This window comes from Corylus avellana, chromosome 4 (assembly GCF_965113065.1).
Source record: "Corylus avellana chromosome 4, dhCorAvel1.hap1.2, whole genome shotgun sequence".
NCBI classification, from domain to species: domain Eukaryota; kingdom Viridiplantae; phylum Streptophyta; class Magnoliopsida; order Fagales; family Betulaceae; genus Corylus; species Corylus avellana.
This window is the reverse complement of record NC_142493.1, coordinates 34,576,355-34,598,465: the sequence shown is the minus strand read 5'-3', so window position 1 is coordinate 34,598,465 and position 22,111 is coordinate 34,576,355. Positions and strand designations below refer to the sequence as shown.

The 22,111-nt window shown below is 36.9% G+C and overlaps 4 protein-coding genes across 4 annotated transcripts; all 4 read left to right on the top strand.

The window, feature by feature from the left end:
• The first annotated feature begins 844 nt into the window (after positions 1-844).
• On the top strand, positions 845-2,444 carry LOC132179217 (very-long-chain 3-oxoacyl-CoA reductase 1). The gene is made up of 3 exons (XM_059591886.1): positions 845-1,507; positions 1,580-1,649; positions 2,050-2,444. Exons 1-3 carry the CDS (start codon positions 894-896, stop codon positions 2,305-2,307), a joined length of 942 nt encoding a protein of 313 aa, XP_059447869.1. The 5' UTR covers positions 845-893; the 3' UTR covers positions 2,308-2,444.
• A 1,913-nt stretch (positions 2,445-4,357) lies between these two features.
• LOC132179089 (very-long-chain 3-oxoacyl-CoA reductase 1) lies at positions 4,358-6,512 on the top strand. The gene is given in 4 exon segments (XM_059591721.2): positions 4,358-5,195; positions 5,711-5,780; positions 6,136-6,373; positions 6,376-6,512. Coding segments are annotated over 4 exon segments (954 nt in total). The 5' UTR covers positions 4,358-4,581; the 3' UTR covers positions 6,408-6,512.
• Positions 6,513-10,001: 3,489 nt separating this feature from the next.
• Positions 10,002-13,486, top strand: LOC132178757 (very-long-chain 3-oxoacyl-CoA reductase 1). Its single transcript, XM_059591289.2, has 3 exons — positions 10,002-10,991; positions 11,168-11,237; positions 13,083-13,486. The coding sequence occupies exons 1-3, from the start codon at positions 10,354-10,356 to the stop codon at positions 13,335-13,337; spliced, it is 963 nt and encodes a 320-aa protein (XP_059447272.1). The 5' UTR covers positions 10,002-10,353; the 3' UTR covers positions 13,338-13,486.
• Positions 13,487-14,548: 1,062 nt separating this feature from the next.
• LOC132177540 (uncharacterized) lies at positions 14,549-21,777 on the top strand. Its single transcript, XM_059589908.2, has 6 exons — positions 14,549-14,859; positions 15,463-15,530; positions 15,629-17,156; positions 17,791-20,598; positions 21,077-21,131; positions 21,342-21,777. Exons 1-6 carry the CDS (start codon positions 14,709-14,711, stop codon positions 21,490-21,492), a joined length of 4,761 nt encoding a protein of 1,586 aa, XP_059445891.2. The 5' UTR covers positions 14,549-14,708; the 3' UTR covers positions 21,493-21,777.
• The last annotated feature ends 334 nt before the right edge of the window (positions 21,778-22,111 follow it).

Below are 22,111 nucleotides of genomic sequence, written 5' to 3'. Positions count from 1 at the left end.
AAAAAAAAAAAAAAAATGGTGGCAGCTTTTGATAGGTTTGACATGGATTTCTGCTAATTTCATCGATACATCATCTTCGTTTTTAGCCATGCATAATTAAGCGGAGTACCATCTACGATATGAAATGAAATCGAGGTAGAAAAAAATAAAGGTGTTAAACCACATAAAGTTAGGTATTTTACCCCCCCCCCCCAAAAAAAAAAAAAAAAAAAAAAAAAAAAAACCTTGCACCACACTTTTTTGAACACCAAATTAGCTACCATAAAACCTAAAAGTTTGGAAGTACTTGGCATTTTGATTAAGAGAAAGACTTTGTTGCATTCTCTTGTACATGTTAGACTATGATTAAATTTATCTATTTTTTTAATTAAGTATAAGCCTTTGGGATAAGTAATGATTTAACATGCGTGATATCAGAGTCAAAGGCCACCGAGTTCAAACTTGACTCCATCAATCTTCTCCCGCTTCAATTAAATATTGTATGTGTTAAATCTTACAAATTAAAAAGAAGTTTGAGCTCACATATAAGGGGCTATGATCAATCTAATAAGGTTTCAAACTAAAATCTAGGTAAGTATGAACCGAAGAACTGCATCTCTTTCTCTCAAAGCTTGCCTCTCCTCTCTCAAACTGTTCAATTCTCCATCTCTATCGTTATGAGGCTGAGTCAATCAATATATATAATTGTACGTACGGAATTGCGATCCACCTGCACACATCAATATGCTCCCCCCATCCATAATTGCACGTACGTTTGGTAGGTTGGAAATTAAACCTATTCACATGGTATCATTAATTATGAAGGAAGTGATCATTCACTCCCCCGGCCATTTGATAAATTAAGTAAGCCTCAACATGCAATTTATAAGATACAGCCTCAAATATTGTCAATTATGGAGTTGCAAGATTTGATCCTGATAGCAGCAACTTCTTTGGGCTTACTCTCTCTTTGTAACGCCTTGATCAATTTTCTCAGATGGGTGTGGGTTATGTTCTTTCGGCCTCCAAAGAATCTCAAGGAGTATGGTTCATGGGCTATGATAACTGGCTCCACACAGGGAATTGGGAAAGCCCTTGCTTTTGAATTGGGATCAAAGGGTCTTAACTTAGTCTTACTCGATCTCAGCCCTTCAAAACTTGAAGCTACATCAAAGGAGATACACCAAAAATATGGCGGAAAAGTAGAAACAAAAAGTATTGCTATAGACTTCAACAAATTCAGCGGAGAGGAGATATGTAAGATGATAGAGGAAGGGATAAGAGGGTTAGATGTTGGGATTTTGATCAATAACGCAGGGGTGGCATACCCTTATTCAATGTATTTTCATGAGGTTGACATAGAGGTGATAGAGAGAATTGTGGAGGTGAACATAGATGCTGCCACTTGGGTCACCAAGTCTGTGCTTCCTGGCATGCTGAAGAAGAAGAAAGGAGCAATACTCAACATTGGCTCCGCTTCCTCCACCTTCTCTTACCCTTTAGGCGCCGTTTATGCTGCAACCAAAGCGTAAGTTTTGAGAAATGCTGATCGTTTGCCTTCATATATAGCATTGGTCTTGAGTTCTCTACCTTGTTACAGGTACATTGCAATGTTCTCAAGAAGCCTGGGTTTGGAATACAGGCAACAAGGAATAGATATTCAGTGCCAGGTAATTCTTTCTTCTTGTCCTTTTCTCATTTTTTTAGGGCTTTTAATTCTTTTGAGAGGAGTACAAAGTATGCGTTCAAATATATATATATATATATATATATATATATATATATATAGATGACGAGATGATCAGGATATTGACTTGTGTTGAGTATATATATATGTGTAAGTGTAAAAAAGAGATAAAAGTCCCACATTGGAAATATGAAAGAAGTAATTTGAGTGATCCCAAACTTACAGCCTTAAGGTTTTAAGTTTTGTGATGTCTCAACATGCTATATATGAAATGGACTCACTAAAAAGACTCCCTAAAATATCAATCTCCCTAACATACAACTTCATTCCATTATTTGAAATAAATTGTTTTAGCGACGTTAGAATCATGTTTTGGCATGCAGACTCCAATGTTTGTGGCAACAAATATGATAAAAGCTATGAAGGTACCTCGTATCTTTGTTCCATCACCGGAGATGTATAGCAAAGCAAGCGTACGATGGATCGGTTATGAGCATATCTGCATACCATACTGGTTCCATTCTGTGCAGTGGTTTCTAATGCGTGGATTGCCAGAGCCATTACTGGATTGGTGCATTTTCAAGTACTTTCTCAACAATATGCGTAAGAGAAGATTGGAGATGATGAGGGTGAAGCAGTGAAAACATTTTTATGTCTCAGTGTACGTGTTCCTACTAGTTCGTATTAATTAATTTCTTCAACCAAGTTGATAGTTGGTACTGGATACTCTGATGAAGCTCATAATTAAATCAATTAATAAATTAGCAAAATGTATCAATTTATCTCTAAAACCAGCTAATGCGTATGTGAAGTAATTAATTAAAAGAGTGGTTTCCACTCTCTCAACTATCCACATGGGGGCGGCTGCAAAGCCACCCCATGGTGGGTTTGGGGTGGCCCTGCGAGCCACCCCTAACCCCCTGCCACCCCATAGGGGTCGGGGTGGCTTACGGCCACCCCTAACCTCCCACAGGGTGACTTGCGGCCACCCCAAACCCACATGCGGCGACTGCAAAGCCACCCCATGGGTGTTGGGTTGGCTTTTGGCCACCCCTAACCTCTTAACGGTGTGGCCTGCGAGTCACCCTTAACCCCTTAGGAGTGGTTGCATGGTGGGTTTGGGGTGGCCAGGGGTGGCAGCCCCATCGCTGGCCACCCCTTCAATTTTTTTATTTTTTTATTTATTTTTTATTTTTAAGATTTGATTTTTTAATTAAATTAATAAAAAAACTAATATTTTAAAGTGGGGTGGAAAAAAAGCTGATGTGACAAAATGGTAAGTTTTGAGATTGAATGATGGACGTTAGATATTTTGAAGAAAATGTAACAAAATGGCTTATGACGTCTTTCAATTGACTTTAAGGAGTAAAAATTCAAAAAAAAAGGTTGGGGGAGTTTTTTGTTTTCCTGCATTGACTCAAGGATTTATTAGAAGCTTTCTCCTTTTTTTTTTTGACATGTCTGCAAAAGAGGGAGATTCGAACTAATGATCTCCGTTTTATGAGGTATGGTCTCCGGCCGAAACCATTTTATGAGGCATTTCTATGATACATTTAATGCAATTAAATAAATCATCTTACCTCACGTTCAATGCTTAATTATCTCTTCGGTTTTTTGAAAGAAAAAAACTTAAATTTCATTAATCAAAGCACGAACATAAAATTAGCAAGAATCTTTGATATTATTGGTGTGGTGCCTATTATATCTCAGTACAAATAAAATTCATAATTATGATTTATATATGAACATTGGAAAAAAATAATACATAGCAAAATAAACAAAATTGTTTTATCAACCCAAAATAAAATAAAATCTTTCACTCAATTGGTGTGATACATATTATACTTCGATACAATAAAACTTATAATTATGAACATTCGAAAACAAAATATAGAGCAAAATAAACAAAATCTTTCACTCAACATTAATTTAACGCAATTAATTGCACAATAATCAAATAAATTTTTGCCTTATTTTGCTTTTAAAAGCCAGAAAAGCGCTTCCAGAAAAGATAATAACTTCAATTAGATCCTGGTGTAAATTGGATGTCTTACACCATCCAATAGGAAACAGACATTTCAATTTAAAACACCAAAAAATAATACAACTCTTCACACCAAATAATTTCTCTTCTTTTGACAAAATACTCATTGATAAACTAACGGATTCACTGTCTTAATTGGTTTTGGAGACTTCAATGTTAAAAGTTTGGAGGTGGGTGGGGGTTCGGTGATGAGTGATGGGCGTTGGGTTAGAATTAATGGAAAAGGTCATGGGATTGATTTGAATTTTTTTTTTTACATGTCCGCACAAAATGGGGGAGGAGGATTCGAACTAGTAACCTCTGCTTCATTAGACATGGTCCTAGCCGATTGAGCTACTTCTTGAGGACGGATTGATTTGAATTAAAGATACAGTGTTTTTATCTCCATTGTATAAGGTGTTTTTCCAATATGTAATTTAATAAGCACGTGTTTTAATCAAAATGTCCCTTCTTCTTTGTGATTTATGGGCCGTGGATGGTGGTCGCCCTCATTCTACCGAATGATAATAATAAACAGCTGGCTATGATCTGTCTAATAAGGTTCAAACTAATATCTAAGAAACTATGGACTGAAGAATTGCATCTCTTTCTCGAAGCTTGCCTCGCCTGCCTTTCTCAAACTGTTTCTCCATCTCTATCTTTAAGAGGCTGAGTCAATCAATATAATTATAAGCAATTGCGATCCACCTGCACACATCAATATGCTCCCCCCATCCATAAATGATTGCACGTTTGGTAGGTTGAAAATTAAACCTATTCACATGGTATCATTAATTATGAAGGATGTGATCATTCACTCCCTGGCCACTTGATAAATTAAGAAGCCTCAACATGCAATTTACAAGATACAGCCTCAAATATTGTCAAAATTATGGAGTTGCAAGATTTGATCCTGATAGCAGCGACTTCTTTGGGCTTACTCTCTCTTTGTAAAGCCTTGATCAATTTTCTCAGATGGGTGTGGGTTATGTTCTTTCGGCCTCCAAAGAATCTCAAGGAGTATGGTTCATGGGCTATGATAACTGGCTCCACACAGGGAATTGGGAAAGCCCTTGCGTTTGAATTGGGATCAAAGGGTCTTAACTTAGTCTTACTCGATCTCAGCCCTTCAAAACTTGAAGCTACATCAAAGGAGATACACCAAAAATATGGCGGAAAAGTAGAAACAAAAAGTATTGCTATAGACTTCACCAAATTCAGCGGAGAGGAGATATGTAAGATGATAGAGGAAGGGATAAGAGGGTTAGATGTTGGGATTTTGATCAATAACGCAGGGGTGGCATACCCTTATGCAATGTATTTTCATGAGGTTGAGTTAGAGGTGATAGAGAGAATTGTGGAGGTGAACATAGATGCAGCCACTTGGGTCACTAGGTCTGTGCTTCCTCGCATGCGGAAGAAGAAGAAAGGAGCAATACTCAACATTGGCTCCGCTTCCTCCACCTTCTCTTTCCCTTTTGACGCCGTTTATTCTGCAACTAAAGCGTAAGTTTTGAGAAATGCTGATCGTTTCCCTTCATATAAATATATAGCATTTGTTGATGCAATTTTTGGTCCACAATACGGCTAGCCAGCAACTTTGCTTCATTGTTGGGCTGAGAAGGAGATTCCTGCATATCTATGAAATTCCTGCAAAATAAAAGTACGGTCAGGGATCTCCAGTTGGAGCTCCGAAAACCATCCGACGTTTAAGTTAGCGTCTCATATACGGGTAAAAATATATAGCTATAATATGCTCCAAATAATCAATGATCAGTGTGTGTGAAGTGTGATAGGGAGAGAGATAGATATAAAGGGGGAGAGAAGAGTCTAGAGTTTCTTGGAGAGAAAGACCGAGAGAGACTCTGTCCAAGAGAAAGGGAGACCTTTCTTCTTTTATAAGCCCATGATAAACACATGTCACCATATGAATGGACAATGACAAATGATAAAGAAAGATAAATAGGCGGGCATATTTTCTCCTCAACAGCATTGATCTTGAGTTCTCTACCTTGTCACAGGTACATTGCAATGTTCTCAAGAAGCCTGAGCTTGGAATACAGGCAACAAGGAATAGATATTCAGTGCCAGGTCATTCTTTCTTCTTTTTCCTTTTCTTTTTTTAGTGCCTTTATTTCTTTTGAGAGCAGTGCAAAGTATGCCTTCAACAGTTAATTGACATATATATATATATATGGAGATGACGAGGACGATGACTTCATCCCATTATTTGGAATTTATTACATTGACTATATATTCTAGTTTAAAAAACTAATTAAGTTACTAGGCTTGTGTATGTATATTAACTACGGTTTTTTTTTTAAAAAAAAAAAAACTTTCTCAATGCGAGACTAACATTCACAAATGTACTCTTAGCAAAAATCATATGATGGATATAGTTTGTAGATATTTAATTAGTTTGATGGTGTAATATTTTGGCATGCAGACTCCAATGTTTGTGGCAACAAAAATAACAAGAGGTTTGAAGGCACCTCTTTTCTTGGTTCCATCACCGGAGATGTATAGCAAAGCAAGCATACGATGGATCGGTTATGAGCATATCTGTATACCATATTGGATCCATTCTGTGCAGCGGTTTATAATGCATGGATTGCCAGAGCCACTACTGGATTGGTGCATTTTCGAGCTCTTTCTCAACATCATCCGTAAGAGAAGAGTGAAGAAGATGATGACGGGGAAGCAGTGAAAACATTTTGAAGCTCATAATTAAATCATTTAATAAAGCATGCAAAATGTATCAATTTATCTATGAAACCACCTCATGCATGAAGTAATTAAAAGAATGGTTTTCACTCTCTCAACGATCTACTGCTTCAATTGGCAATGATGTTGCAAGAGTACCTTATCCTAATGGCATAAGTTTTTGGAGTTGGTCCAGCCACCTCAGAGGCTATGGGGTGGTCGAACTACTCCAGATCGGCCGTAAGGATGGTCGAAACCACCCTATTGCAGTCTGTTAATTTGGCTAACAGAATGATGATAGAAGTACTAAATTAGTATTTACCCATAAGTCAGGTACCATCTATGATACAAATTCAAACCTAAGTGTAAAAAAAAAAAAAAAACTTGAAAACCTTGATCAATTTCCTCATATGTGTTAGCACATAAATCTAAAAAAATTAATAAACGTGATCCTAATTATGTTTGTTATAGATTTGCTATTTTTTTTATTAAAATAAAAAAATTTGTTTGCCCCCACCAATTCTAACCCGGTGGTGTACATTGGGTTATATATTGCAAATACTTCTCCGGTATACAATATTGCCTTAGAAAAACCTCTGTAATTTTATTACGTTTTGCACAAAACCAAACAAGAATGCTAAAGGTTTCTATTCTAGCAATTAAGGAGATAAACACCAATTTTAAAACTACATAATGATTTTAAGAGATATAAAAGAAAAGAAATTTAAAACAAATCGAGCTGCGAGGGACTCTATATAGTTACATGTGTAATTTCAAAATTAACAGAAAATAACTGTTAATTTCAACAATATTAAAATCTGACAATTCGATATTAACAAACACTTGATCTTGATTAATGTTATATTAAATTTATAATTAACAGTTATTTAATTATAATCGTTAAATCATAAATTTTAGTAACGATTACTTTTTTTTTTTTTTTTGACGTGTCCTCACAAGGAGAGGGGGACAATGAATTCGAACTAACGACCTTCGCTTCATAAGGCGTAATCGATCCCTAGCCAATTAAGCTACTCCTTGGAACTTATAAGTATTACTTAATCATTAGACCAAACTTAATTGATGACGGTCAAGTAAATCTAACCATTAGATCTACCTTGGAAGCATCCTACCATCATAATCAAACCATCCAAAAATTAACAATCATGTCTAATTGCTTCGATTTAGAAATGTATGGAGTATGGAGCAAAGAATTGCATCTCTTTCTCATTAAAATGATGAGAATCCCTTCCTCAAAGCATAAAAGAATCCTCTCCAGTTAATGGTTAGGATTTCTTTAAAGAAATCCTAGGACCACAAATGTACCATGTGTCTTTCTAATAAAAAAAATAATATAAAATTACTTAAAATTTTAAAATAATTAAAAAACAAAATAATAAAAAAAATAATCATCCCCATTCTTGCTATAGGGGTGGCCGGACCACCCCATTTTTGCCCTAAGGGGTGGCCTGCCACCCCTAATGACCAAAAAAAAAAAAAAAAAAAAGGTATAGCGTTGACCTTTGGTGGTGGCCGAAGCCACCCTCATGGCCCTTGGGGTTGGTTCGGCCACCCCAAAAGGCAAACCCAATTTTTATTTATTTTTTTTCATTTGGCCCTTTGGGGCTGGCCAAACCACCCCAAGAGCCACCCCATGGGTAAAAATGGGGTGGCCTGCCACCCCCTATGGCAAGAATAGAGATGATTATTATTTTTTAATTATTTTAAAATTTTTAAGTAATATTTTTTTTATTTTTTTTATTAGAAAGACACATGGTATATTTGTGGTTCAAAAATTTCTTTAAAGAAATTTAAAAAATCCTAGTCATTAACTAGATATCCTCCGGTCCAAAATGGACCGAAAATGATTTTTTTTCCTAGAAGCTGGCAGCCTGGCCTCTTGCTTCTTGCCTCTTGCCTCAACCACTTGTAGCCCTCACGTATTTAAGATAGCAGCCAAAGCTTTAATTACGAGCTATTGAGTAATTAATGGGAACGCTAATCATATTAATCTACTCCAGCATTGGTCCCAAATTACATTTTCAAACATTAAAATGGTCTACTGTTGCCCTTAAGATCTGTTCTCAAAAGTTGTTGGCCTGATTTTAATTAATTTTTTTTTTTTTTTAATTTTGAGTTGGTAGCTGTTAACCTAATTAAGTGAGGGGGCAGTTTAGAATAGTAGGATGATGACATTTCCGAGGAAATGGTAACACAATTTTGGAGTTTCCTTGCCCTAAGTCGTACTCGTACGAACAAAACTTGTACATACGATTTTAGAATTATTATAGATAGTTTTTTCATAAAAAACTAAATGTAACCGACCCACATGGTTACAATGACAAATCATTTATAAATTTGTGCAAATCAGCTACTTCTGATTTTACCAGAAAATGTATATATACTCTAAGAGAGCCCCTACTATGCGGTCAGACTTTAAAAATAATGTTTTGCAGCATCTAATCACCTTGTGACACCTCATTCATTCAAGAAAAATGCAAAAAATAAAACCGAGAACAAAAGCACCGGATCAAAATGAAAAAAAAAAAAAAAAAAAAATCCAAGCTGCCTGACGCACGCCATGGGTTTGGCGAGACCCATGGCCAAACCCACGAGAACCCACCTGACCCGTCGAAAAACCCACAAAACCCAGCCTAAAAAACTCATTTTTAATGCCCAAAATCCATTTATAATGATTCAAAAATCGTTTATAATATCTCAAAACTTATTTTTAATGCCTTAAAACTCGTTTGTAATGCCACAAAACTCGATTTTTGATTCAAATCTAAAACCTAGAGGTGGAAGGTTAACCCTTAAAGAATTTTATCACCATAACGTTGGAGAAGATGACTGTTAAATGGAAGGTTTACTCTTTCTCTGTTAAATGACAAAAAGAAGGAAGAAGAAGAAATGGGAGGAAGAAAAATAAATGGAAGGAAGAAATGGGAGAGAAGAAGAAATGGAAGGAAGAAAAAAAAAAATAAAGAAAAATCTAGTGTTTTAGGCTTAAAAAGTTTTGTGCATTTTGCTTATGTGACAGTTGGTGATTGGGGGCCGCAAAAGTTGGGTTTTTAAGGCCCATCCGGATTTAAGTTAAATGCATACTCTAATTCATTTCAAGTTGGCTTAGCAACATTTTTTACAGGGTATTTTTTTTGCTTTTTAGTTGAAATATATATATATATATATATATTTGCATTTTAAAGCAACAAATTTGGCCAAAACGTGTACTGGGATATTGATATATAACAATCAACCAAAAGTGGACTCAATTTCCCAATCTCTTCACGAGTTACTATTTTTTCTCCACAAAAAACTAAAAACTCAACCATCAACCTCCTTTAGCCTGGCTTCATCCATCTATTATTCTATTATGGTGAAATGGAAACTCATATTCTCTCCACAAATAGAAATGAAAACGAGATTACACAATTTATTTATTTTTATATTTTATCTTTGCTTTGTTCAATTACATGTATAAAAATAAGGGAAAGGAAAAGCCGGGGTTCGCTAAAACTCATCAAATGGTTAAGGTTTTTTTTTTCTTGCCATGTATTTTATGAGGCGTAGTATAGTATCCAATCGATTGGGCTACACGAACAAATAGTTAAGGTCGGGGAGTATGGAAAACAGAGCACCCCACGTTCGTAGTTAATTCATAATTGTGGTTGTTTTCCGCTCATCTACTTCACCCAACTCTGTCGTCTCTCTCTCTCCCGCTTTCATAAATTGAATACCTATTGCTCTCTTAACTGTCCTAGCCTATCCTCCATCGTCACTGACAAGAATTGAATGTTTTCGGTAACTCCGTCCCTCGCTTTTTGTCAAATCTGCAAACAACTGTAGCAGCCACGAATCCACTGAATCTCTTGTGATTCACGGTGATTAATCTCTCCTATAAAGCCCATTTCATTCCACTATTCCCTCTCAGATCCAAATCAAAAGCACACTCTCTTCCAACATGGAACTCTGTTTCATGGATAAGCTCAAAGGTCAGCCGTTCTGGGTTCTCGTTCTTTTCACTTTGGGTTCTCTCTCGGCTCTTAAATTTGCTCTCGCCTTCTTCAACTGGGTCTACGTCAATTTTCTCAGACCCGCTAAGAACCTCAAGAAGTACGGGTCCTGGGCCCTCGTTACCGGACCCACTGACGGTATTGGCAAGGGTTTCGCTTTTCAATTGGCTCGTAAAGGGATTAATCTGATCTTGGTGGGTCGGAATCCGGACAAGCTCAAAGATGTTTCGGATTCGATTCAAGCCAAGTACGGTAAGACCCAGATCAAGACCGTTGTTGTGGACTTTGCTGGTGATCTTTCCGAGGGTGTTCGGAGGATTAGCGAAGCCATTGAAGGGTTGGATGTTGGGCTTCTGATCAACAACGTTGGGATGTCGTACCCGTATGCCAGGTTTTACCACGAAGTGGATGAGGAGCTGCTGAAGAATTTGATTAAGATCAATGTTGAAGCTACTTCAAAGGTTACTCACGCTGTTCTGCCTGGGATGCTCAAGAGGAAGAGGGGTGCAATCGTAAATATTGGCTCTGGGGCTGCTATTGTGATCCCCTCGGATCCTCTCTATGCTGTTTATGCTGCCACGAAAGCGTAAGCATTTGAATTTGCTTTCTTTCTTTTTTTTTCTTCTTGAATTTTGTTATCTCTGTTTATGTTTCAAGACTACCAGCAAGTTCTCTCTTTGTCCAATTTATGTATTTGAATCTAATTAATCCTATAGTATATGAGGTGAAAGGAGCTTACTTATGTTTGCAAATTGCAATCAGGTATGTTGATCAATTCTCGAGGTGTCTCTATGTTGAATACAAGAAAAGTGGGATCGACGTCCAGTGTCAGGTACTGAGCCCTCTCAGATGGTATTGCTTTATTTTAGGGAGAATTCTTTGTATTGATATAGTGTTTAATATCATAGTATCATTGCATCCAGTTTTAATGTAAAACAGTATAGTTCGATGTTCTTCGTCGTACAGTAATGATCATGAACAGGACATTAAAGGATGGAGATCCAATATTTAGATTTGTTCAAATTATATTAAACGAAATCTACTTTATATTTTAGGCCTTCTCCTTGTGATGGTTGTGTTGTTTTTTAGTTGCCAAGTAAGAACTTCAATGTTCAGTAACATGGATGGTGGATTTTCATTTTCACCTTTCGATTGGTGTGTCTGCTCATTGTTGAGAATATTGTTAAAGAAGACAACTTTTAGGGGCCTGTGTAGCCAAATTAACAGCCTGTTCAACTTTCACCAAGCCATTAAATATTTCTCTGTTTGACCTTCGAAAGAGATTGTCATTGTTCAGCCACCCAAGAAATCCAGTGGTATAATACAGCAGACTTGTGCCGTTGCTAGAAGGAAGTGGCCGTGATTGGTGAGTATATAAGCATGGCCCATTGTTGTCCAACACGCGTATCTCGGTGCAATGAGAAAACTCAATTTATTCACAACCTGATTTGCTTATTAGAATGTTAGGAAACGTCATCTTTCCTTATTTTCTCTTTTTCAGATTAATATTTTATATAGTAGACAAAATTGCTATGCTTTGTTTTGTTTATTAGGCTCATTAGGTAGAGTTTACCTGTCATTCATTTCCATTTTGTACTAGTATATGATTCTAAACAAGAGGTGAGGGATTAGTAGATTGTTACTTTAGCCATGGACTGTAGGGAAAACAAAAGAAAAAATAGTTCCTTTATGGAGCCTTCTCAATTTTTTCTTTTTTTTCTTTATTTCTATTGTTTTGAAGGCAATGATGGCTAAAGAACAGATGGTAGCCTTCATGCAAACTTCTTAAATTATTTTAAAAAAGATACTTTTAGGGCGTTTGGGAGCTTCACATATTATTCAATCATGATATTGATAAGTGTAAGGTTAAACACTGGCCCCCGATCATAATTATTATTTACACCTTCCTATCTTATGGAGGTCATAGATTTTATATTAATTCTTCTACGTGTTTGATTTTTGGCATTCCACATCTCCCCTCCATCCCAAATGCCCACCACAAGAAGTTGGGCTTGGTATTTTTTTATTCTTTGTTGGCACCATTTAGTTTTCTTCATGTGTACTTTTAATTTTCCACTTGTTAGTATTCACTCGTTTTTTACTTCCTCTAAAAGGTTGCTTGGTTATGTTCCTTTATATGTTCAAAATGATCCACCTGATTGGCATCACATGAGATGGGATGTTGGGTAGGTTGCATGACTGGATAGTGCGGTAAAAGTTTTGAGTGCATTTGGGAGGGTTTGAGGTAGCTTCATACAAGTAACAAAATGGGGAAATATCATGAGATGGTTATATGCTGCTAAAACAAATGACATCTCCTTTAAGTAATAATAGAGTGGGAAAAAATGGATCTAAGACCCTAAAGGATGTCAAGTTAGGCAATGAGAAATGCGTAAGTAACGATGTGGTCTTATAAAATGAGTGGAGCGAAATACCAATATGCATCATCACTTTCTTCCCTACTATCTAGTTCATGACTTGTCCTGCCTTGTGCATCTAAATTTTTATGCTTTGTCTTCTAAATGAGAAGGAAAGACAATCTCAATAGCATCTAACTTTGAGACGGGAAAGAAAAAAATACATGTTGTGAATATTCTTATCATCCAAATTTTGGGGAGCTAATTTGTTCAAGAAATAAGCTTTGTTTCATTTTCTTTGATAAACTCTCTGGACGCAGGTTCCTCTGTACGTGGCAACAAAGATGGCATCAATTAAGAGGTCTTCACTATTTGTTCCATCAGCAGACGAATATGCCCGGGCAGGTCTGCGTCGGATAGGGTACGAGCCCCGTTGCACACCTTACTGGCCCCATACGCTCCTCTGGGCTTTGGCCGCCTCATTGCCGGAGTCTGTCGTTGACCAATGGCGCCTGGGATTTTGCCTTGGGATTCGAAAGAGAGGGCAGCTCAAGGACTCCAGGAAGAAGGAATAGGCGATATCTTGGTCTATTTTTCTTAGGCAGGCTTGGCTGCTTAGAATAAGCAGATTGGTAGATTAAACTTGAGAATACTGGTTGTATGCTTGGAATTCACCTTTCAGTTTCATTAATATTATGAGTTTGCATGGTTTTATGATGGACTATTTTTTTTTTGTCTTCTTCTTTCTCTCTTCTATTTCTTCACGCCAATCCGTTCACACTAATTTGGCCTTCGACTTTTGGCGAATTAGAATATGTTTGCTGTTGGCAGAGTTTTGCTTATACCAATGGCTTTGCTGGCCATCACTTTTGAGGCCTTTATTTTTCATGATGTTACCGTTCAATTTTTATGCAAGGGAATCCAATTTGCGTGAACGTAATTAAACATGCATCCAGCTCCCTCTGTAAGCCTGTATGTTGGACAGTCAAATTTAACACGGTTCCTTTTTGTCTATTGAAGTTGAAGGCGAATGGGACCCGGAATAGCATTCTCTCCATTTCACTTTGTTAACGGTTTTGTTATGCTGTATCTAATGGTGTACATATTAACACATGGTGAATACGTTATCCCGTCATTTAAATATTTTAAATAACGTCTCCAATGGGTAGCTCAGTCTGCTGTGTATCATGTCTCATGAAGCAAAAATCACTAGTTTGAATCTCCCCTCCCCCTTTCCTTGTGTAGTTGTGTAGACATGTCAAAAATAAAATATATATATATACCATTAGATGCAGGAAAATAAAATCTTGACTATGAAAAGCTCCGGTCTACTCCTAAAACTACATAATGAAAGCTACGTAAACTTGCTATCCAATTCTAGTTGGGATTCAGTATAAAATCTTTTGCATGAAAAACCAAAAAAAAATCTTATCACCTAAATTTAAATTTAACCTATGAATATGATACCTTGGATTAGATTGGATGGATTTGTGAAGGTGTTGTATAAATTATATATTAGATGAAATTTGAATTGAATTATATAAATGATTATATTAATTAATCATTTTAAATTAAACGTAGAGGAGGAAATTTTTTTTTTTTTTTCTCAAAAAAAATCTTTTAACGCCGTCTATTTAAATTGATTAACATTGGTCCAGCTCGTGGAGTTCTCACCTGGGCTCTTGGGCTCTTGGGCCTAGGGCTCGTTGATAATCAAGCAGAAACATTATACGATCAAACAACTAACGGGCTTCCTTATCCTTGATTCAAAAAGCGGTGTCCTGTCCCTGTGAGTCTCTTGAAAAACCTTTGTTGCGGTTCTGTTCTAGCTTCTGAGTTCTGACCACATTGCCTGCCGCCATACAAACAAAGCTTTGTTCGAAAACAATCAAAAGAGTCTCTCTCTCTGCTTCATTCAACTTGAGGAAGGCCTCTCATCAGCTCAGATGAGCCAATCAATGGAGAAACTGGAATCAAGATCCGGTTCCGATGGTATCAACAAAGCGTCTCAGAACAACGTCATGTTCGTAGACACCAGCCTTGACACCCACTTGGCCTTACTCGTCTCGGATTCCGACACTGTTTCCGATCTCAAAAGTAACCTAATTCTTCATCACCTTCAGCTTTTCCTTTTTCTTTTTAATTTTTGTTTGTTTATTCAATCGTTTTCTGAGAGGTAGTGCTCTGTTCGCAATCTAGGGTTCTTATTTGGAAGCTGAAATTGCAATCTTCTATGCTTGATCGCCCCTAGTAATTAGTCTCAACTGTCTAATTGAAAGATTGGTTATAATGTAGTTTGTGAGGTAATTTAATTTCTTTTGAACTAACTTCATTGGGAGTAAAATTAATCTTCATTTGAGACCAAAAAAGTTAAATTGAATGATATTGCCATTATTTGTCTTCTGGATACATTGTCAAAAAGCTGGAACTACCCAAATGGATGAACTAGAAGAAAGTCAAGGCCTTTGGAAGCTGATTGCCAGTGAGGCAGAGATGTATATTGTCATTTAAGCCGTTTGGGGATGTGTTTGTGTGCACCTTATAGTTCTTCATTCTTTTGGTTTATGCAACTCCCAACGATTGATCAAAAGTTCCAATTACTTGCCAGCAGTGCTTAAAATGAGTCTACTAATTAAGTGAGCATTATGGTTTGTGAATTTCTATTTCTAATGACACCTATCCATGTTTTATTACATGCAGAGAAAATTCTTTATGAACATCCACTGTGTTTTCCTAGCATTGGGAAGATACAAATCCATGCCTTAAAGGTATGCCGCTTTAACATGCAGAATAAGAGTGTTGAACATCATGTTTGTTGAATATACATATATTATTTACGTTGACAAAGTGTTATTAATATTGGCAGGTAAAGCGCAAAGGAAACTTTTATCACTTATCAGATACCATGTTTGTAAAAAGTGCTTTTGATGGGGTAAAAAATAGTTGGTTTCTCTGTGTTGATGCTTCTTGTTCAGTGGAGCAGGGCGAAAATCAAAATTCCTGTATTCCTGCTTCTAACAACATGTTAGCCTGTTTTGGCATCAAGAATAGTACTTCATTTGATAGGGTTAATCTTCCTCATGAAGGTCCTTTCAAAAGAGCATCCAATTTTGATGATTTATCTCTGCCACCGGTTGGGAGCAACCAGAATGCGAAAGAGAAGGTTCCTATTTCTGACAAGTATGGTTCAAGTGATTCTGGTAAAGAAGTTTTAGAAGTAAAAGATGGTCCAATTCATGGATCTGGCAAAGATGCATCACAACAGGATATTATAGTCCCAGAAAACTCTTTAATTAATGCAGGTAGAGAAGTTCCATTCGATATGAGGATGGGGAACAAAGATATTGCTGATGAACCTTGCAGGAGCTCATCTTCTAATACTAGTAAGAGGTCAGTTTCTGAAATAAAGAGGACTAATAATCTGAGCAAGGAGACTGAAGTTACAGAAAAACTTGATAATTGCGCACTTGACAAATTTAAGAATGACGTTGATGTGCAATGCAATAATTCATTGGAAGAAACTTCAAAATCCAGATCTTATGCAAAGAGAAAGCGTAATATTGAAAAGAAAAATGGATATTGGGATTCTTTAAAAGAAATGAGACCTGTGACTTGTAATTCTAATAAAGCAATCTCCAAGGCAGAGAGTGCATCTCAGCACTCTGCAGGGGACAAACAGAAGACAAATGCCATCTTAGACAGCATTTCTACTGAACCAGTGGAGGATTCCCATTTATTGGAAACCATTTCAAGCAGTGGGAAGAGTAAGAAAAGGCGAAAGAAATCTTCAAATCCTCTTATTCAATTAGCTTCTGCAGTTCCTGCTTCTGGGAAACATGTTGGAGAAGAGAATTCTAGGGTCACTGTTGGAATTAATCACAAGGATTCAAGTGGTGAACGTACTGCAGCATCTGTTCCTAGACAAGATGTCCAGGGTGGGACAACTTCTGAACTTTGTGGACTATCTGTGGAGGAAAAGCAGAGCGATCCAGTCCATGAAGTGGGGGGAAATGATAAATTAACCTCTTCATTAGTGCACAAACAGAAGACAAACGCCACCCTAGACAGCTTAGCTTCTGAAACACTCAAGAATGTATTGCCGGCGACTGACTCAAGCAATGGGAAAAAGAAAAGGAAAAAGAAATCTTCAAATCCTCTTAATCGAGCAGTCACCTCTGTTCCTTCTTTTGAGAAAGATGTTGAGGAAGAAAGTTCCAGGGTCACTGGGGGAATTAACTGGAAGGATTCAAGTAAAGAACCACATGCAGCATCTGTTCCTGGAAAGGGTGTTCAGGGTGTAATGACTCACGAACTTTGTGGAATCTACCAGAAGCAAAAGCAGTGTGATTCCTTCCGTGAAGTGAGAGAAAATGACAAAGTGTCCTCTTCACTAGGTGATTCTCGTCAGTTATATTGATATACGATTTAATGTAGTCTTGCTTTCTTTTAATTATATTTGAGTAATGATATAAGAAGGACTAGAGTCTTCCTAGAATCCTCCCAAATGTGATGTGTCATTTAAAATCACCATTGAATATAATCATTTCAAATTCAATGGTGATTTTAAATGACACATCACATTTGAGATGACTCTAGGAGGAGTCCTCCTTATTTCATTACTCATTTTATTTTTAGTTTGAAGAAAACATCCCTTTGATTTGTCAGATAGATCTTGTGAAAAATTGGCACGTCGGAAACTTTTACAAATCATAAAAGAAACCACCTTTATTAACCTGAAAAAAGTGCATCATTATGAGCATGCTGCAATTTCTTTCAAGAAAATACACGTTCATATCATTTTCTAGATAGTTTTGATATTTATAAAGCATGCAAACCCTCATATTGGTAAATTTGTGTGTTTATTATGGTAAATTCACCAAGATATACATATATAACCATGTTCTATAAGCTACATTTCTCATAATTGCCATGTCCATCACTACTTGTCATTTGTTGAAACATGACAGTCATGTTGGTTTCTAGAAATCATAGGATCTTTTGGTGATTATGGTGCTAATTCTTCTGTAGATCTTGACATTTGTGAAACTGAGGCGGGCAGCGTGAAAAGCAAAAATAATGCATCTAAAGAAGAAGCTGCAGTTGGAGTAGAAAGAAATAGAAACTCGAACGATAGTCATTTTGCCGATCTGGAAGTCCAGCAAGCTGTTGGGGTCAAAGAGCTTAGTAATCTTGAAATCAACATTGAGCTTTCCAGGCCTGAGAATGGTGTCCTTAATGATGATGACAATTTTGAAACTAATCAGATTGATAGAGTTGAAGAGGAAGGAGAATCATTACACGATAGAGATCCTAAAGGAGTGCTGTCAGAAAAGTTCAAACTGCCCGTTCGGGTTGAAACAGACATGAATGCTAAAGAAGTAATTGCCACTTCTAAATTTTTGGATGGTACTGGACTTGTTGAGCATAGGAAATCTGGTAAGAAGGAAAGGAAGAAGAGAAGAGCTGAGGATTCAGTTGGAGGAACACCAATTAAATCAGGTATAGAGCTTGTTAAGAGTTCTGAAAATGACATATCTTCGGCAGAGCCTCATAAAACCATAAATGATGATCATTCCAGTAACAAAGCTAAGAAAGAAGAAAACACATTTTCTCAAACAAAGGGAAATGATGATGACAATTTTGAAACTGATCAGACCGATAGAGTTGAAGACGAAGGAGAATCATTACATGATAGAGATCCTAAAGGAGTGCTGTTAGAAAAGTTCAAACCGCCCATTCGGGTTGAAACAGACATGAATGCTAAAGAAGTAATTGCCACTTCTAAATTTTTGGATGGTACTGGACTTGTTGAGCATAGGAAATCTGGTAAGAAGGAAAGGAAGAAGAGAAGAGCTGAGGATTCAGTTGGAGGAACACCAGTTAAATCAGGTATAGAGCTTGTTAAGAGTTCTGAACGTGACATATCTTCGGCAGACCCTCATAAAACCATAAATGGTGATCATTCCAGTAACAAAGCTAAGAAAGAAGAAAACAAGTTTTCTCAAACAAAGGGAAATGATGATGACAATTTTGAAACTGATCAGACCGATAGAGTTGAAGAGGAAGAAGAATCATTACATGATAGAGATCCTAAAGGAGTGCTGTCAGAAAAGTTCAAACCGCCTGTTCAGGTTGAAACAGACATGAATGCTAAAGAAGTAATTGCCACTTCTAAATTTTTGGATGGTACTGGACTTGTTGAGCATAGGAAATCTGGTAAGAAGGAAAGGAAGAAGAGAAGAGCTGAGGATTCAGTTGGAGCAACGTCAATTAAATCAGGTATAGAGCTTGTTAAGAGTTCTGAACATGACATATCTTTGGCAGAGCCTCATAAAAACGTAAATGGTGATCATTCCAATAACAAAGCTAAGAAAGAAGAAAACACATTTTTTCAAGCAAAGGGGAAGGAAATATCAAAAACAAAAACAGTTAGTACTTCTCTTTTGGCTACTGTTAGGGAAACTGGTGATGTCAATGGAGATGAGATGGAATCCTTGGAGCAAATCAGCAAAACTCAAGCAAATGCAGAGAATATCGATGAGAAAATGAGAAAGAAATCTAAGAAGAAACAAAATTCTACTGCACATAACCTTCTGGATTTGCTAAGAAAAGATCAGGATGTTGGTCATAAAGATTCCGCTGATAATCGAAGGGAGGTGGAAGCTTCATCTAAAATGACAAATGAGAAGCAAGGGGGTGGAGAAAAATCGCAGGTTGGCAGCTATAGCACCATCAAACTTCAAGGAGATGAGTGTGCTGAGCACATGCTTCGCCCTAAAAAGAAGCTTGTAAAAGTTTCTAGAAGTGAGGATTTAGTTGGAGGAACACCAATTAAATCAGGTATAGAGCATGGTAAAAGTTCTGAACATGAAATATTTTCAGCAGAGCCTCTTAAAACTGTAAATAGTGATCATTCTAGTGAGATTTCTAAGAAAGAAGAAAGCAAATTTTCTCAAACAGAGGGAAAGGAAGTATCAAAAACAAACACAGTAAGTACTTCTCTTCTGGCTACTGGTCGGGAAGCTGGTGATGTCCATGGAGATGAGGTGCAATCCTTGCAGAAAATCAGCAAAACTCAAATAAACGCAGAGAATATGGATGAGAAAATGAGAAAGAAATCCAAGAAGAAACAAAATTCTACTGCAAAGAACCTTTTGGATTTGCAAACAAAAGCTCAAGATGGTGGTCCTAAAGATCCTACACCTTCAGCTGATAATCAAAGGGAGGTGGAAGCTTCATGTAAAATGACAAATGAGAAGCAAGGGAGTGGAGGAAAATCTCAAGCTGGCAACTCTAGCACAATCCAACTGCAAGAATCACTATCAAAGGATGAATGTGCTGAGGACATGCTTCACCCTGAAAAGAAGCTTCTAAAAGTTTCTAGAAGTGGGATGAAAACTCCACTATCCACTAAGTCGGATAGGTTCACTTCCATTCCTGAAGATGTGAGAAGGCCCAGTGTAGTCAAAGATTCCAACACCAGTATCAATTCAGAGAGAAAAAGTGAAGCATTTGCCGTATCAAAGTCTAACTTGGGAAATTCTAAAAATATAGTTCACGAAAATAAATTGGGTAATGAGATTCAATCAGGTCTTGCCTGGGGTGTTGGAAAAGCTTTTGTTAATGACATTGGGGAAGTTGTAAATAACTCGGAACAAGACAAGAACTTGTTAGCTAAATTAGGAGCAATTTTTAAGGATGATAGTAGTGGGAGTTCTGAAGATGAAGATGGAATGGTCAATTCTGATGCCAGCACCGCAACTCCATCCGATAATTCATTTTCATCTGACTACTCTGATGGGGAAAGCAATGCAAATCTGAACTCCCCACGAAATGGTAATTCAAATCCCGTCTGGATGTCTAGTGCCTAATATTGTTAGTTTCATGAGAGTGTACTGTGTTATACATCGCATATGTTCTCTTGCATCTCTTTGGGCTAAATGAATAGGAATATCAGACTTTCAGTCTGTCTTTTCTCAAATATCGCTCTTAATGGTTGAGCTTGTCAAACTGTTGGTAACCATAGCTTAGCTAATCAGACTTGATAGACCAACAATGCTATTTCCTGTCCCGCAAACTCTTTTTTTTTTTTTTTTTTCCAGATTTTTTATATCTAAGTGTGCATTGGATGTGACTTTAAGCAATTTCTCAATTGCTTGAAAACTTCCTATATATGTGCGCTAATATTGTGAAATGTTCCTTAATTGCCATTCATAACATACATGGCATTATCCTCATGATCTCTGCTGCTTTCTGTTTGCGGTCTGAGCTTATATTGGAGCTAATTTTTCCATTTGAATCAAAACTTCCCCAGGATCTTATGACTCAAAAAGAAAGAAGGGTGATCGAAGAAGCATCACAAAAGCATTGTAAGTTTAATAACAACACATATACACACCTTTTCCCTGTGAGATGCATGTCTTTTATTGGAATTTACTACTTCAGCTAGCTTCTCGTGTACCATTTGAAATTTCTTGCCACTTTCAAGGCTACATAGAATATTGTCTGGTGATAATGTTATGTATATCTTCAAGGGTCAGTATCTCGAACTTAATCTCTTTTGGTTATCCTTGTAACAGCTCATCAGGTGAAAAGAGTTTTACATTAGATACAGTCCTTAGAAGTTCCAGCAGATACAAGAAGGCTAAACTAACAGCTTCTCAGTCACAGCAGGAGGACACTGAAAGCCAGCCTGTTGATTTTGTTCCAGACAGTCAGGCTGACCTGTAATTGCCCTCTTGATTGGATGTCGTTGGCTTCTGTTCTATGTGTTCAATTTTGTTGCATATTTTTCACTGTAGGCTGCGCATGGCTCTATATACAATTGAGAAAGAATGGCATTAGGCCAAGAAAAGATCAAACAACGGCTCCCGCTTTTGTTGAAACATATTTTTGGTTTGAAAACACTTTCCAGAGGGCGTTTTTTGCTTTTTTGGTTAAACATGTTTTGAGTGATTAGCACATGTTTTGTATTTGAAGTTATTTGGTAATGTTTAGCAAAAATGCTTCTCCAAATAGACTTATACGCCAAAGATGTTCAGTTTGTACCCCACTAAATGGCTTCTTGTGCAGGAATTTTAATACTGATGATATCATAAGTCACCCGGTTGACTTTGTTTATCTAATGAAACATGCACGTGCTAAATATGGAAGTAGTAAATTTAACTATATTATAATACATAAATTTGACAATTAAATAGTTGGAGGAGTTGTGTAATTTCTTTATAACCTCAATCATTTCTCAATTTAAAAACTGATTTTGTTCCTTGTAGGGTGCAGGGGGACGGATTGGGATCCCCGGCAAACGGGAAAAAATTGCCCACAAATTTTTTTTCAAATCCTAACCATT

Excerpts from the sequence above, each read along its gene's own strand:
- LOC132179217 (XM_059591886.1), top strand. The coding sequence starts at position 894 with ATGGAGTTGCAAGATTTGATCCTGATAGCAGCAACTTCTTTGGGCTTA. Across the intron at positions 1,508-1,579 it reads GTTTATGCTGCAACCAAAGC|GTACATTGCAATGTTCTCAA; the intron begins GTAAGTTTTGAG and ends ACCTTGTTACAG. Across the intron at positions 1,650-2,049 it reads GAATAGATATTCAGTGCCAG|ACTCCAATGTTTGTGGCAAC; the intron begins GTAATTCTTTCT and ends TTTGGCATGCAG.
- LOC132178757 (XM_059591289.2), top strand. The coding sequence starts at position 10,354 with ATGGAACTCTGTTTCATGGATAAGCTCAAAGGTCAGCCGTTCTGGGTT. Across the intron at positions 10,992-11,167 it reads GTTTATGCTGCCACGAAAGC|GTATGTTGATCAATTCTCGA; the intron begins GTAAGCATTTGA and ends AATTGCAATCAG. Across the intron at positions 11,238-13,082 it reads GGATCGACGTCCAGTGTCAG|GTTCCTCTGTACGTGGCAAC; the intron begins GTACTGAGCCCT and ends CTCTGGACGCAG.
- LOC132177540 (XM_059589908.2), top strand. The coding sequence starts at position 14,709 with ATGAGCCAATCAATGGAGAAACTGGAATCAAGATCCGGTTCCGATGGT. Across the intron at positions 14,860-15,462 it reads CACTGTTTCCGATCTCAAAA|AGAAAATTCTTTATGAACAT; the intron begins GTAACCTAATTC and ends TATTACATGCAG. Across the intron at positions 15,531-15,628 it reads TACAAATCCATGCCTTAAAG|GTAAAGCGCAAAGGAAACTT; the intron begins GTATGCCGCTTT and ends TAATATTGGCAG.